At 33.6% G+C, this 15,415-nt stretch overlaps 2 protein-coding genes across 2 annotated transcripts in view; one reads left to right on the top strand and one right to left on the bottom strand.

Annotated features, from left to right (window-relative positions):
- LOC123527708 (uncharacterized) overlaps positions 1-15,415 on the top strand; it is a 79,672-nt gene that overhangs the window by 27,234 nt on the left and 37,023 nt on the right. The gene's annotated exons all lie outside the window — the stretch shown is intronic.
- LOC128548241 (nuclear speckle splicing regulatory protein 1-like) lies at positions 7,440-7,799 on the bottom strand. The gene has a single exon (XM_053522718.1). The coding sequence runs from the start codon at positions 7,797-7,799 to the stop codon at positions 7,440-7,442; it is 360 nt and encodes a 119-aa protein (XP_053378693.1).

Below are 15,415 nucleotides of genomic sequence, written 5' to 3'. Positions count from 1 at the left end.
GTAGAGATTCAGTAGAAATAGGACTTGTGGATTTAAGAAAAGTTTTTAATTCTTACTTAAAGACACTGATTCTGGTATGCAAGGTATGTGGCCTATGGTCTGCGTATTGGCAGTAAGAGTCTATATACAAGACTGGATGATTGATAGACTTGCTTCTGTTTAACATATACTGAATAGCAAAAGAAACTATCCAGTTTTATAACTGGGGTATTTTTTATTTAAAAAATTAAATTTATAAATAACTTGTGTTTTTCATATCACATTACACTTGAAGAACCTCACGTGTAAAATTTAAAAAAAAACAATCAATCGTGAAGTCAGTAGTCCAAAAATAGCCGTTTTGCACGAAATTCGCGTGTGCCTGTAATTAACAATTTTCTTTGTGAAATTGTATTGTCATTGGAATTATTGATAAGTGGCTAACTCGAAAAAAAAAGGCTTAAAATTTAAAAAATATTGTTGGTTGCACCGCACGACTGAATCAAATTTAGCGCAAGCGCCCAATTGTGATGTTACAATGCAACTGACACGCAGAAGATATAGACTTTCAAAAGGCTATTGTTGGACTACTGACTTCACGGTTGATTGATTTTTAAAAAATTATCACGTGAAGATCTTAAAGTGTAATTTTGAAACGAAGAAACAATTCAAATTTTAAAAATTATTTTTTTAATTTCAAAATATACCAGTTATACATCTGGATAGTTTCTTTTGCTGTTCAGTATATTTAGCTACTGTATAGCTACTGTGCAGTACACAGATTGCATGTGGTATTTTTCACCTTTATAGCAAACCAGTTCTCACTTTTATAACGAGTTTAGAAAGCTTGATTAAATTGGGACTAAACAAACAAAGTGATAAAATACAACAGCATATTTATTTTTCAATTAATCAAGCTTTATGAACAATTATATCTCATTTAGCTTGATTTCTATAAAAAAAAAAGAAAAGAAAGAAAAAAAATGCATTCAGGCACCCTTTTTTAAAATAATGAATAATTCATCTATAAATAAATCATGCGTATTTTGAACAATGATATCTGTTTATTGCTGGATTTTATCATGAAAGTCCATGGTTTTTCATTTAATGAAAATACAATTGAGCGCTTCTTTGCTTTCTAATAAAATCCAGCAATATTCAATTTTTCTGTTTTTATTTTGTTACTTAGATAAAAAGATCATAATGAGTTAAAAATTTAAAAAAAATCTTGTCATTTCTTTTCTTGAGTTTTAAATAATTATTTCATTTTTCATTAAATAAAGATGAGAGTTTTCTAAAACGTTGAAAATTTTCTTGATGTAAGAATTTTAATTTGATTGGTCAGGACATTACTCAACAAGAAAGAGCAATTACAATTAGTATATTATCAATTAAAATAGTTTTGTGTATAATCTGAAAAAAAGCATTTCAATCATTGAAATGTATAGTACGTGTAATAACCAATTATCTTTAGATATCAATAAAATTTATGATCCTATGACATGGACTACATGTAAAGTCTATAGGGGTTTTATGAACCCTTATCAGACTGGACCAGACAGGATCTTGTTTATTGGGGATTAAAGTGTCTGGCTTTTAGGAGGGTGTGGGAATCACTTATATAGGAGATTTTCTTTGCCTTTAACTCGTTTTTTTTTTAAAAATAAAAAATCTATAATATTTCACACAGAAAATATTATTTTTGTACTTATTTGGAATATGTATATATCTGACATTTAATTTCAATGTCAGAAATGTACATATATATTTTTCATGTCTAGTACAAATGTCCCATGCTACTTGTAAAGAGTATAACTGAAACAAACTTCATGCAATATATCACAAAGTTATTACGTTTTATCCGTGTCCAAGTAAAATGTCTCATAGTGTACTTTTGTTTACTGACGTTACGATATTTTCTTTAAGTAAAGGCGCTGTTGACACATTGACTCTTTTATTTTGCGAAAGGGTAGAATTCTGTAGAAATCGCTTTACTTTAATAAGAAACCATATAAATACAACTTATAAAATAGATTCCAGATACATGTTTATGAATATATTAAGTTCATAAAATGCCAGAATTCCAAGATCCTACGTGGTAGAAAATGACGAAACAGATGCCTGGAGAGCTAACTGGATGTCCGGAGGGCAAATACTATGAGATCTCCAGCACCACCGCTAAAATATAAATTCAAAGAACATTTTGCGCTCATGCCGTCGTCGTCCGTAATCTTTATAATTGAAACTTCTTCAAGAACACTTGTTAAATTGTTAAATATTCCCGAAGATGACCATCATAAAATTTTGAATACTTGAGAAACAAGATATGTTCAGAATTATAATGATCCTGTCATTTGAACTACAAAAATAAAGTACATGTATATGTTGATTTAAAAAATATTCGTACCCTTTGACATACATACATGATGTGCATTATGATATGCACTTAGGAACAATTTATAAACTTATAAGCTTTGAAAATATTTTAGTGTAAAAATATGAAATATTAGAAATGAAATTAGAAAGATTTATGTTTTCTTGTCGTTTAAATAAAAAAAAATAATGGAAAACAGAATAATAGAAACGTAATATGATTTTTAGAAGAAATAAATGCTCGAGTTTCCAAGCGTCAAATGTAAGAAAACGGCGTTTTTCTGGCGTTACGCTTTTTAGTTCTAACATATGACGTCGCGTCTATAGTTTTAAACTGTCCACCCTTGGAAGTTTGATCACTGTGAAGCATGATTATGTATATCATGTTCATAATCAAAGTATAATGGCCAAACTTTATCCTTGCATGTAACACTAGTATCATTTAAGTTTTCAGTCACTTTAAAAGAGCCGTTTACATAAAAACACTGTACAATATTCAAAGTTGCTTCTCAACTTGTAGGACAACAGATTTGCGGTCAGAAAAGAAAGTTTCCAACACTACACAACTGGCACTATGTACATTTCCACTGACATACACATGGTCAGGCAATGCTTGGTAGTCTGTTGTTGGTGAACTGACAATTTGAGTACAGTTCAGAATAGACTGGATATAGTTATCACTGGGTATCTTGTTCAAATCATTATTAAAATCACCAATGAAAATATGTGGCTCCTTATTGTCTTCTTTAGATATATTGGACAGGAATGTCCTAACAGCCTGCTTCTTTGTTTTTGGTGAAACATACAGTCCAGAAACAGTGACAAATGGAATGTATGGAGATATTCCATGTACCTGAAACTGGACCATCTTAATAATGTCACTGCCTGAGTATAGCCTTTTGTATGTAAAACTGGAAGAATCAGTGATTTCTTTGGAATATATAGATAAGCCATAAGCTGGACGTTGGTTTCCAGTGTGCGGCCAGTCAAATCTATACAGGTGGTAACCAGGATTTGTGTCAATTTCAACTTGATCTAAAGTCTTCATTTTTGTTTCTGCAAATATCAAACAGTCTGGAAATTCATAGATGCAGCTTCATTGTATATCACTGATGTGTTTGTGTAATGACCTAACATTTGGAAACATTACAGAATAACAAACATCTGGCTGCTTGAGTTGTGTGATGAAACATTCTGTATGCATTTCCTTTCTCAATCTTTATTGTTCCGTTTGTACTCAATTATCAACTTTGATTTTTGTTTCATTTAAAAAAATAAAGAAAAGTGGAAACTTCACAGGTCGCTCAACACGACAGAAACGAAAATGTTGCAGGCTTAAGTTTCTGATGAAAAGTTGGTTGAGGTTGGTTACTCTACTGACTGCAACATAATGGGAGTGTGGAAAAGTTTTACCAGTAAAATCAACAACAGCACTCTGCGTTGTGTCACCTTGGCATCTATGTGTAGTTTTTGCGGCAGGACAGCGAATAGGAAATTGTTCCCATTGTGCAGATTTGTATCTTCCTACAAGGAACTGTCGTTTCACTGTGAATATTGGGGTTAGATGTTTGCTGACTGTGTTTCTGTACAAATTCCTGTTTTCCTGTCTGCATTGCTTTCCAATATCATTGTTTTCAAATTGGGCCCAAATATATTTCAAATTTCCTTTATTGTTAGTAGGTCCTAGTCCAGCTAGTATAAATGCTGCACCATTGCTCAGATCATCGTCAACTTTTACATTGCAAGATAATTCATTTCTTAGTCCAATGGCAGTTGTCAATTCTTTCGCAAGCCCCATCGTCTTTGCTGTGTCTTTTGGAATATTACTGAGAATTCGATCTTTTACATCTTGACTAACATCTCCTAATACATCAACTTCAGGAATCTTTGCACTTTTAGATCCTTGTATATCACAGACAATTTTGTTGTGTGAGTCAACATCAACATTTCTAGTATAGATATGTGGTACCGCAAGTGAGTAATCTGGCTCCATCAAGTCTGTAGAAATTTTTCTCTGTAGTAAGAATTTGATGTCGTTTTTGGTGTGATTTGCTTCCCTAAGTCTATTAAGAACTTGGACAAATTGTTTAGGATCTTTTTGTCTCATTATTTCTTTAAGTTCATACATTTTGAAGTTGTCTTTCCAAAGGTTTACAGCATGTGGTCCATACTTATGTGTGAATTTTTCGAAAATCCATCCGTCAAAAACTGGCTTCCGCTGAAACATATCCCCCACAGCTAATATGGATAATCCTCCAAACAGTTTGTTTGAGCCCATTATTTGTTGCAGTCTCTGGTGTATAAAGGTGAACATTTTGTTTCCAACTATGGAAATCTCATCAATTATAAGCAAAAGAACATGTCTGAAGGTGCACTGCAAAGTGTTCAATTTTTGTTGTATTAAAGGTTTGTAGTCAAATCCCTGATTGTTTGGAATTTGGAGCAAAGAATGAAGTGTGTTGCCTTTAATAAGATGAGCTGCTTTGCCTGTTGGTGCTGCTAGAAGTACTTTGGGATCATCTGGATTTGCTCCAGGTCTTGAATTGAAAGAACGAGTCAATGCCTGATATATGACATTAACAAGAACAGATTTTCATACTCTTGTTCCATCTGTTAAGAACTGATCAAGTGGTTTATCAGAATATTTAAAGTGGTGTAGAACATGTAGAAAGAAATGTTGTTGTTGTTGATTCAATGATCTGACAAGCTTGAAGTAGTCCTCGTCTCTCATTTATTTATTAAGAATGCCACAGGAACTAATATCTTGATGATCCAAATCTTGATCTGATACTGCTAATTCTGGAGGAGAAAGTTCTGCATACAGATCTGAACCTGTTTTCCCAAGTCGATGTTGTCTTCCCGCGCTTCTTTGGCTGCTGCATAAAGAAGGTTGCTCATACCTCTTTGGCTCTTGGCTATATAGGTGACAATGGACATGGCACAAGCGTAAGGATCCAGCACAAACTGCAAATCTATGTTCGCTCTCCAGCATTATAAAAGTATTTTGTTGTATCTGTTGATGCGACATTCTTCAACACGTCTTTCAAGGAAAACTTTTTTCACGGAAATAGAAGACCTCAGTGCAAGAATGTAATCCTCAAAACTCAAATCCAGTTTCTCAAGGAAAGTGTCAAAGTCCATAGGTTCATTTATCTTCATAGTATTTAGAATTTTGGAGATCTTTTTCCAATTGTTGTTGTGTTTTTCTGTATCTGGTTCACCAGCATCAAGGGTTGTTAAGAGATGAGTTTTTGGTAAAGGAGGAATTGGGTAGCCAAATCTGCATATGTTTATGCCTCTTTTTCTACATGTTCTGCTGTGTGCATGTTCTTGCATTTTTACAAGCTGTTGTATTTCTGGATCTTTACAGACTGTGACATGTACATCTACAAACGCTGTGATATCTGACTCATTTTCACAGTTGTCGTCCAGCACGGGTGCACTTTCAACCCACCTTAGCTTATGTATATTCGGTGATCCCATCATCTGGAACTCGTCTTTATAGAAATAATTGATGACCTTGCCAACTGGGCTCTTAGATGTTACTAAAATGTCAGAAATGAGTTTGTCAGCTTGATGTTTGAAATGGCGAGCACATGTGACTGGGTCCTGTCTGATCAAGTGACACTTGTCAAACCAGTTTGTGTTATTTATCTCATCTGTTGTTAGTGTTTTTACATTTATCATATGAAACAGAATTCGAAGCAGGTGCACCCAACGAGTCTCTGCTGAAGAAAATGAATAAAACCATGTTGGAATTCCAAGACAGCGTAACATAGCAAATAAGTCTTTCTTTGTTCTTTCCCAGTATGGAGGTGAACCTCTAAGGTCTTTGAATGCTTTGTAACCTTCAACGAGATGGCCCAATTTTTCGACAATGTCTTTGCTTTTAAGAAATCCTGCTGTGATATTAGAGGTATTTTTAGTCTTTCTTAAGCATAAGTTTGCCTTGTCTTGGATGTGTTCTGCCTGTATTTTTTTTACTTTGAAAAATGAGTTTGGAATATTAGCCGAAACTCTCCTGTCGGATCGCCTTAATTCAGATTTGCAGATATCAGAGTAATGCACTGGGACTTGTCTGTCTTTGTTGTCTGGTCGTTTCTCACCACAGAAAATAGTTGGGAAAGAAAGTTCTTCAGAACATGTATCCAAAAAATGTTTACAGGTGTATTTCCTTCTGCTGGCGCAAAGGCTAGTACTTTACTTGCATCTGCTGTAGTGTCAATTGGTTGCATTAAGGTATCAAGAATTCCAACAGCGTGGTCTTCAATAGAGGTTTCATCCCATTTATCTTCAGACTTTTCTTTAACTGTATAACTTTGTTTTCCATTTGATAATTGTTCCTGATTGTGTATACTGACTTTTGGGGTGGTGTCATGATCTAAATTTGAAGATATGTCCTCAATATCAGGACCAAATATTTTCTCTGTCATTACTTCCTCATTTGTGGATTGAAGCATTGTTTCTTTGTTTATTGTTGCACCAAGATTCCATGAATAATCATATGTGATATCTTCATCCTGGTATAATTTACTGTTTTTTATTAAATATTTGAGTGCCTGTTTCACTTTGTTTGGACGTATCATCTCCATGTGAACATGATGAGAATATGAGAGTTTCCGTTTTAACTGTAGAGGGATACACATGTTGTCCGATTCTGTTCTAGGTAACTTGCTTACAGTTGAATTAATGTTGGTTGGTACATTGACAACATTACCATTAATACTGACCTGACCTTCTCTAGGTAACTCTCTCAATTTCATGAATGGAGCTATAAGCCTTTCTTCAAGGTGAGTCAAATTCAAGCACTCTGATATTTCTGGGAAAATAACAAGATTTGTCATTGCCAATGGTGGCAGTTTTCCTTTCTTGACATTAAAAACACATGTCAGGCAAATCTATTCTGTATTTTTATCACTAATTTTCCCTGAAGGAACTTTTTCCTTCAAAGTTATGTCTTTAATATGGACACTTCATGCCTTCTGTACACTTTCACGGTACCATACTTGATCGCAACATGTGCACACAAACGTTGGTCCAATTTTTAAGACTTTGATGAAATGTTTCTACTAAAGCACGCATATCTATCAACGAAGTTTTTGCTTTCTTTCTTTCTTTCTTTCTTTTTCTACCTCCCTTATTCCAGAATTGGATCTCTTTAGTTGCTTGTGTTCTTTCTTTTTGTAACGACTTGAAATGTCATTTCTTTTTCTAAAATTTTCTTCTTCTCTATACTCTAATGATGCTGTCTTATTACTCACTGATCTTCTCTGTTTGTCTCTGTATTCTTGATATTCTGTTTTCCGTTTGCATTCTTGTTCTCTATATTCTGATGATGCTCTCTTATTACTTATTGATCTTTTCTGTTTGTCTCTGTATTCTTGATTTTCTGCTTTCCGTTTGCATTCTTGTTCTCTATATTCTGATGATGCTCTTTTATTATTCATTGACCTTCTATGTTTGTCTTTGTAGTCTTGATTTTCTGTCCTACGATTATTTTCTGCATGGCGATTTTCACTTATGCTTCTCTATTTTTGCTTTCTTATTTTATCTTTTTCCTTTTTCATAATGTCACCGTGTGATTTCTTTTCAACTTTAATTTGATCTCCACTGTGCAATTGTTGCTGTGCTTTCATTGTTTGGTCTCGTAATTCTTTATATATTGATTCATTTTTGAAAGTATCTGGTATACGAGTGTTGGCTACATCTAACACTACTTCATAATGATTTCTATTCTGATGATTCAAGTAGACTGGACACACTCATATTTCTATCTAGAAACTTTCCAGAATGTTTCAACCACTGGAATGAAAATGACGGTTTTTTAAAAGATGTGCCATTAGAAACATTTCTGTTTGTGATGCCCATGTGTTATTAGTTGCCATTTTTGTTATGTTTAAATGTTGTCCAACACTTTGTTGACTGTCAAGAACTGGAGTGCATAAATGGCAAATATCATGCATATGGGTCACTAACTTGGACCTAAAGAAGTGAAAATTATTTTCAAATCCTGTCATCACATAAGAAATACACCTGAAAAAACAATTTCCATCTCCGATAATTTGTTTAACATTTGATGGTGTGTCTAATTCATGGATGACGGAATTTCTTTCAAATGTTATCTTTCCATTTAATTTGAAGTCTAAACAGGTCTTTCTCTGCCAATCTGCTCTCACTGGATTGAAATACTGTATCCTCTGTGTGTATCCGGTTACTGTCTCACATGATTTATTTGGTACAGTTGGTTGACATGATGGCTGACATGATTTGTTTGGTACAGTTGGGTGACATTATTTATTTGGTCCAGTTGGCTGACATGATTTATTTGGTCCAGTTGGCTGACATGATTTATTTGGTCCAGTTGGCTGACATGACTTATTTGGTCCAGTTGGCTGACATGACTTTTTTGGTTCAGTTGGCTGATATGATCCATTTGGTCCAGTTGGCTGACATGATTTATTTGGTTCACTAAAAGAAAGAGAACAAAGTCTCTGGTAACTGATTTGATGGTGTGTCTAATTCATGAATGACTGAATTTCTTTCAAATGTTATCTTTCCATTTAAATTGAAGTTTAAACAGGTCTTTCTCTGCCAATCTGCTCTCACTGGATTGAAATACTGTATCAATGATGACAGAAAGAATTTAATTTGCTATCAGACTGCAACGGGGCCAGTGTCAGAATTTATACATATAATTATGAACGAAAATCAAGACTGTACTTGGAATGCTTTGAAAAATGCTTTATTTTCTAGATTTTCCGAGGTACACGACTCACAGCATGCTTTATATCTTTTGCGAAATGTAAAACAAAAAACCAGGTGAAAATGTAAATGTCTATGCTGAAAGGTTATTAACTCTGGCAGAAGATGCCTATGAAAATCAAGATCAAGGTCAAAATCATACTGCAAATTTAGCAATTATTCAGAAACAATTAATAGGTCATTTTATTGACGGGTTATCCGAAAATTTTCTTAAAATGAGGGTTATGCGTGATTACCGGAAACATTACAGGCTGCAGTTACGTCGGCTATGGATGAGCAAAATTTAAGAAATCGGTTTACTTTACGATTTGGAAATGTTTCTAGCCAGCAAAATTCTTCAGAAACTTGTCAAAAAAGCTAAAGAGTTAGATCACGTTCAGCCACAAATTCGTTGTCAATATTGCCGAGGAATGTAGGACATGTCAGAAATATGTTCATGTAGTATTATTACGAAAGAAAGCCGGCAGAAATTAAGCCAAAATAAATTTCAAAACAATGATGGTTGGAAAAAATATATTAATTGCTGGAATTGTGGAAAATTAGGACATTTTATGAGAGAATGTAGGAGTGTATTGAGACCTAAAAAGAACACATTTAGGCCTTTAAACTAAAATCTTCCTGTCATAAAGAAGTCGATGGAAGGAAAAATGATTTATCAACATATTTCATAGCGCTAGCAGGGAATCCAAACTCTTGTACAATTAGAATAGGGAAACAGACGATTAGAGCATTAGTAGACTCTGGAGCAGAAGTCTCATTAATAAATAGGAGGATATATAAATCATTAAATAGGAAGCCAAAACTATTTAAAAATCATAAAGTTTCATTATAGTCTGTAAATAGTAATTCACTCCATGTAAGACGGATATACCAATCTTATTTTTCGAATACGTGGAGAAAAAATAGAACATAAATTTTATGTGATCTCAAACATGAATAGAAAAGCAATACTTGAAAGGGACTTTCTCATTCAGAACAAATGCAGAATTTATTTTGATCTTTTATCAATGAGAGTTAAAAATAGCTAGGTCACATTACAAGAAGATGTACATATTGCTTCAGATTGCAAAAAGATACTGTAATTAAACCTCAAACAGTGCAGATTTGTTCAGAACAATTAAGAAAAGGCTCTAAACTAAAGAATTTTAAAACATATGAATTAAAAAGTGTTGAAGATGGTTATCTTAGTACAGAACCTGGTTTAATGGTTGCTATTTCAGTCATAAATTTACGAAAGCATCGTAGCTTTCCTGTTATGTTAGTAAATTCTACAGATAGAACAATTAAATTAAGAAAAGGATCTGCTGTCGCAACTGTTGAAAAAATTGATGAAAAATGTATAGCTTCTGATTCTGATGTAAAAAAATTATCACACAATAAGGGTGAAAAATCAAGTATTAATACAAAGGAAATAATAGCACCTAAAGAACACTTTCAGTATGTAGAAAAATTAGTTCAAACAAATAGAGCCGTTTTTGCGAATAATGACTCAGAGTTGTCATAGACAGACACAATTACAATGAAACTTCCTAATGTGGAACATGAACCGATAAAGCAGCGACAATATAGGGTACCATTAAACGATAGGAAAATTATGAGTGATGCTATAGATGAAATGCTTAATGCTTACGTAATAAGACCTTCTCAAAATCCTTATGCAAGTCCTGTTGTACTGGTTTAAAAGAAAAACGACAACAATCGCAGATTTTGTATCGATTTTAGAAGGATCAATGCCGTGGTGAGGCCCACAGCATACTCCTCCCTCATATCGATGATATATTGGCTCTTTTAGGCGAAGCTAAATACTTTACAACCCTAGACTGTCGCTCTGGATTTTAGCAAATACCAAACTGATGAAAAAGATAAAGAAAAACTGCATTTACCACATTCAGGGGTCTATTTGAATTTAACGTAATGTGCTTCGGATTAGTTAACGCCCCTGGGGCGTTCCAGGAATGAATGTCTAAAGTCTTAGAAGGCCTAGAATTTGCTGTGGCATATTTAGATGACTGTCTTATCTACAGTAAAACTAATATTAGAGGAGCACAAACGGCACTTAGACATTATCTTTCAAAGATTACGAGATCACAAATTTAAGTTGAAAAAGTGTTAATGCATACAGTCTAAAACAGAATACTTAGGGTTTGTCATAAATGAAGACGGTATAGACCAAACCGTGATAAAGTTAAAGCTATTAGGTCACTTCCGGTTCCAAAATGTGTGCGCGAAGTTCGAAAATTAATCGGGGCATCAAGTTTTTATCGTCGATTCATTCCCTCATTCTCAGAAATAGCAAAACCCCTTATAAACATAACAAGGAAAAAGTCTCCATTTATTTGGACAGAAGAATGTCAGAAAAATTTTGAGAAAATTAAAGAATAATTAACAGCTATCCCCTTCTTGTCCTAAAAGATCCAAACAAGCCGTATACATTATACACAGATGCCAGTGATAGTCATGTGGCTGCATGCTTAATTCAAGCCTGTAATTCACCAGAATCAGATGAAAATAAAGAAAGACCTATATATTTTCTGTCTCATAAACTAAGTGATACACAAAGGAAATAGAGCAATATTGAGAAGGAGACATTCGCCATCTTTTATTCATTGCAACGTCTAGATTTTTTCTTATACAACGCTTAATTTACAATCAAATGCGACCATTCCCCCCTTCAATATTTATCAAAATGTCCAATGCAAAACAAAAAAATTCAGTTATGTGCGTTATCTTAGATAAGTGGTTATAACTGTAAGATAGAGTGTCTTCCAGGAAAAGCAAATGTTATTGCTCATTTCTTTTCACGACCACCAGAATCTGAAAATAAACAGACAGAAAGTGAGCATGAAATTGATCCAGACATTAATGACTATATCTACAAAATGTCTGACAGATATACAGTTAAAAGCATAAATGTTATAAACTCTAACAACTTAAACCCAAAAGAAGTAGCTAACAAAGAATATCAAAAACAAGATTCTTTAGTAGAATCCGTCCCAGAATTTGCAGAGTTAGATATGAGATTAGAACAAGATTAAGATCATGCAATTGTTAAGATGAAAATGCAACTTAAGCATGGTGACTCAAATAAGGCTGAATTCAAGAATATTTAGAAGTAGACAATGTTCTATATTATACTAGTACTACTGGCCAAATATGTTTAAAGAACTTCATAGATATGTTACAATTTGTGTTGATTGCCAAGCTAGAAATTTGACAAAGGTTTAAGCCCCCTTGAGAGAAACAAATATTGCACCATTTCTATTTGCTATTGTTTCAATAGACATATGTGGTCCTTATGAGAAAACACTTAGTGGCAACCGTTACCTCATTTGTTTTGTTGATATGTTCAGTGGTTTTAAAGAAGCTTTCGCAGCTCCTGATAAAATTGCAAATACAGTAATAGACTTACTTTTGAATGAGATATATCCTAGATATGGATGTCCTCTGCAGATAATTCATGACCGAGAGTCAGAATTGACAAGTTCTGCCTTTAGGGAAGTTCTAAAAGAGTTAAACATTGACAATGTATCATGTACAGCATACCACCCAGAAAGTAATGCAAAGCAAGAACGAATGCACAGAGTTCTGCATGATATTTTAGCAAAAAGAGTTCAAGGTAATACACGAGGATGGGATCTTCATCTTAATATGTCTTTAGCAGGCATACGTCACAATATTTCTTCAAGTTCAAAATTCACAGCTTTCTATTGAGTTTATAACAGAGATTCAATTTTACCTATTGATAATTTGTTAAAACCTAGAGCTAAATACCATGGCGAAGAGATTCACAAGATAGTTCTTCAAGAACAACATTCAAGTTTCCTTTCAGCTTATAGACATTTAAAACGCTCAAAAAGAAAGCATAAGGCACAAGTAGACAAAAAAGCAAAATACATTAAGTTTGAAATAAATGACCCTGTCTATTATAAGAACTATCAAAGAAAAACAAGCTTGAAGATCGCTGGAATTCACATTACAGAATTCTTGAACAAAAAGGTCCAGTTACATACCTAATTAAGAACCAGCTTGACAAAAAGCACTAATAGAGTCCGTCAAGAACGTGAAAATTCTTCCTCAGAAGATAACATTCCTTTAGCTCAGCTAAGAAAACATTTAAGAGAAGGGAACAAAATGACTCAGAAACTGAACAAACTGCAAGCAATACTGGCGACAATTCAGCTAGTTGGGTAAAATACAGAAGATAATGAATCCCGCATGGAATCAGGTGCTTCGCATTCTGATCAGTCCATAGAGATGGATGACATGGATACACAGTCTTTGTCAAATGAGTCTGAAAATAATCAAAGTAATATGGTTGTTGAAAATGTAACAAGACACACAAAGACATCTAATCCTGTAATGAAACATGATACTGATGACAAACAAAAATGTCTGCAAATGATATTAAGTAACATGACCGAGAGTGAAAAAAGCAAAAATATGATGCTAAGTCAAATGGCTGAGAGTGAAAAAAGCAAAGATGACATGACATTTTGCAAGGTCTGCTAAAGACATTGTTTTAGACCTAAACTGCTAGACAATTGTTTCAGGATTTAAGCGAAGGTCCCATCTTAGAGAATAGTTTGCTATTTTATAGCAAAAAATGATACACAAGAGATTGGTAAAAGTAGCGCTATATGATGACGTTGATAAATCAAAATGACTTCACCAAGGTGTATATACATATACACTGTATTGTCTTTGTAAATATCTTCGATTAAAGTTATTGTTCATACATTTATTATTATAATTGTTCGGTATTGGTTAATTGGTTAAGTTCCTCATGCACAAAGTTATATTTTCTGCATAGTAAAAGGCTAGTAGAAAATACAGAATACAACCTCAAAGTAACATTTTCTTTAATTCTGTTGAGAACAGAATACCTTTGCTGTTATTCACATTTGTAATTATTGTTATCATAATATTTCAATGTGAAATCAATTAGTGTTCCTAGACCTTTGAGAACAATTATATCGTGAGGTCCACTAGTTTAAGCATACTTTAGTATTGTAAGACACGTGAAAACAGTCATAATGTAAGGTTAACAATAATAGTGATTATTTTCGAATGAAAATAAATCCGAAGTTATTTAGGCCAGGAATTATCTGGTTTTTTTCTCGTTGTTATTTTTAGATAAATGCTATTTTTAGACAACTTGTCATTATATATGTATGCCATTTGGAATGCTTCGGTTTCAACAGCAAAACTATCTCTGACGTCACATTATCAATTGCAAACATGGCAGATGAAACAGACACAAAATTCTTTAATTTAAATCTGATTTCATCTTGTGAAATTAAACTATCGGGCCATGTTAAAAGCTTTTGCAGGAAGGCTGGACATCCTGTTAATCTAGAGGAGCAACGTATTGACGTGTCGAATGTTCCTGATTCGGAGAAAATTACAGGTAATATAACACGCTATGGACGAAAAATAATGTCGTCTCTGTGAAGCAAACATATTGCTTTCTATCACTGGTTTGAAGAAATAATTCAGGCTTACAAATATAGAGATAATGGAATGAACGTGTAGCGTGTGGTGTGTCTGTTATTATTTCTCAGCTGGATATATTACGCGATACCGCGGTCATGAATTTGATTTTGAAACATAAATATTTGTAAGGGAAAACATGTTAATATGTGGTTTAATACTGGTCTGACTTACATGGTAAATAATGAAGCAAACATATAAGATACACGTAGAATTTTGAATGGGTTGAATTTACATGTAATTTAACCAAAGACTTTAATCTTCGATATGAAAAGTGAGTAGAGATATTTACCCTGACACCGGTTAGATATTTTACCCCGACACCGGTTTCAATATGTAACGGCAGCAGTGAAGTTTTCTATAGGCAGTATGCTGAGCGTATATAAAGTATAATTATGTAACATTACTGCCACAAATAACATTAATACTGCCTTTAGTGTTAAGGGGATTACAGTTGCAGGAAAGAAAACGGTAAACGAACATAAATATACATAACAAAAAAGTTGAGTAATGCACTTTCTTATGCTTTGTCATTAAAATACTCATTAATATAGATATATCAGAGAAGTTATTGTTACAAAGACATTTGAACTAGGACAGCCAATTAGGGGAGGCTACATTGCGGACTGTCTAGGGTCTTTTTGTTAGGTACATTTGTACCAGGATTTATAGAAGTAATATAGACAAAGCATCAATTGATATTTTTTGTTTTACATGAGAACCTATTTTAATTTCAATCAGAAGATACAGTGGTACGTTTAAATCCCTTTACTTTCGGTTTGAATTACATTTTTCAGATCTGCATTTTGCA

The sequence above is a fragment of the Mercenaria mercenaria genome, chromosome 14 (assembly GCF_021730395.1).
Source record: "Mercenaria mercenaria strain notata chromosome 14, MADL_Memer_1, whole genome shotgun sequence".
Lineage (NCBI taxonomy): Eukaryota > Metazoa > Mollusca > Bivalvia > Venerida > Veneridae > Mercenaria > Mercenaria mercenaria.
The sequence above is the reverse complement of the archived record's forward strand: the minus strand, read 5'-3'. Positions and strand labels throughout refer to the sequence as shown.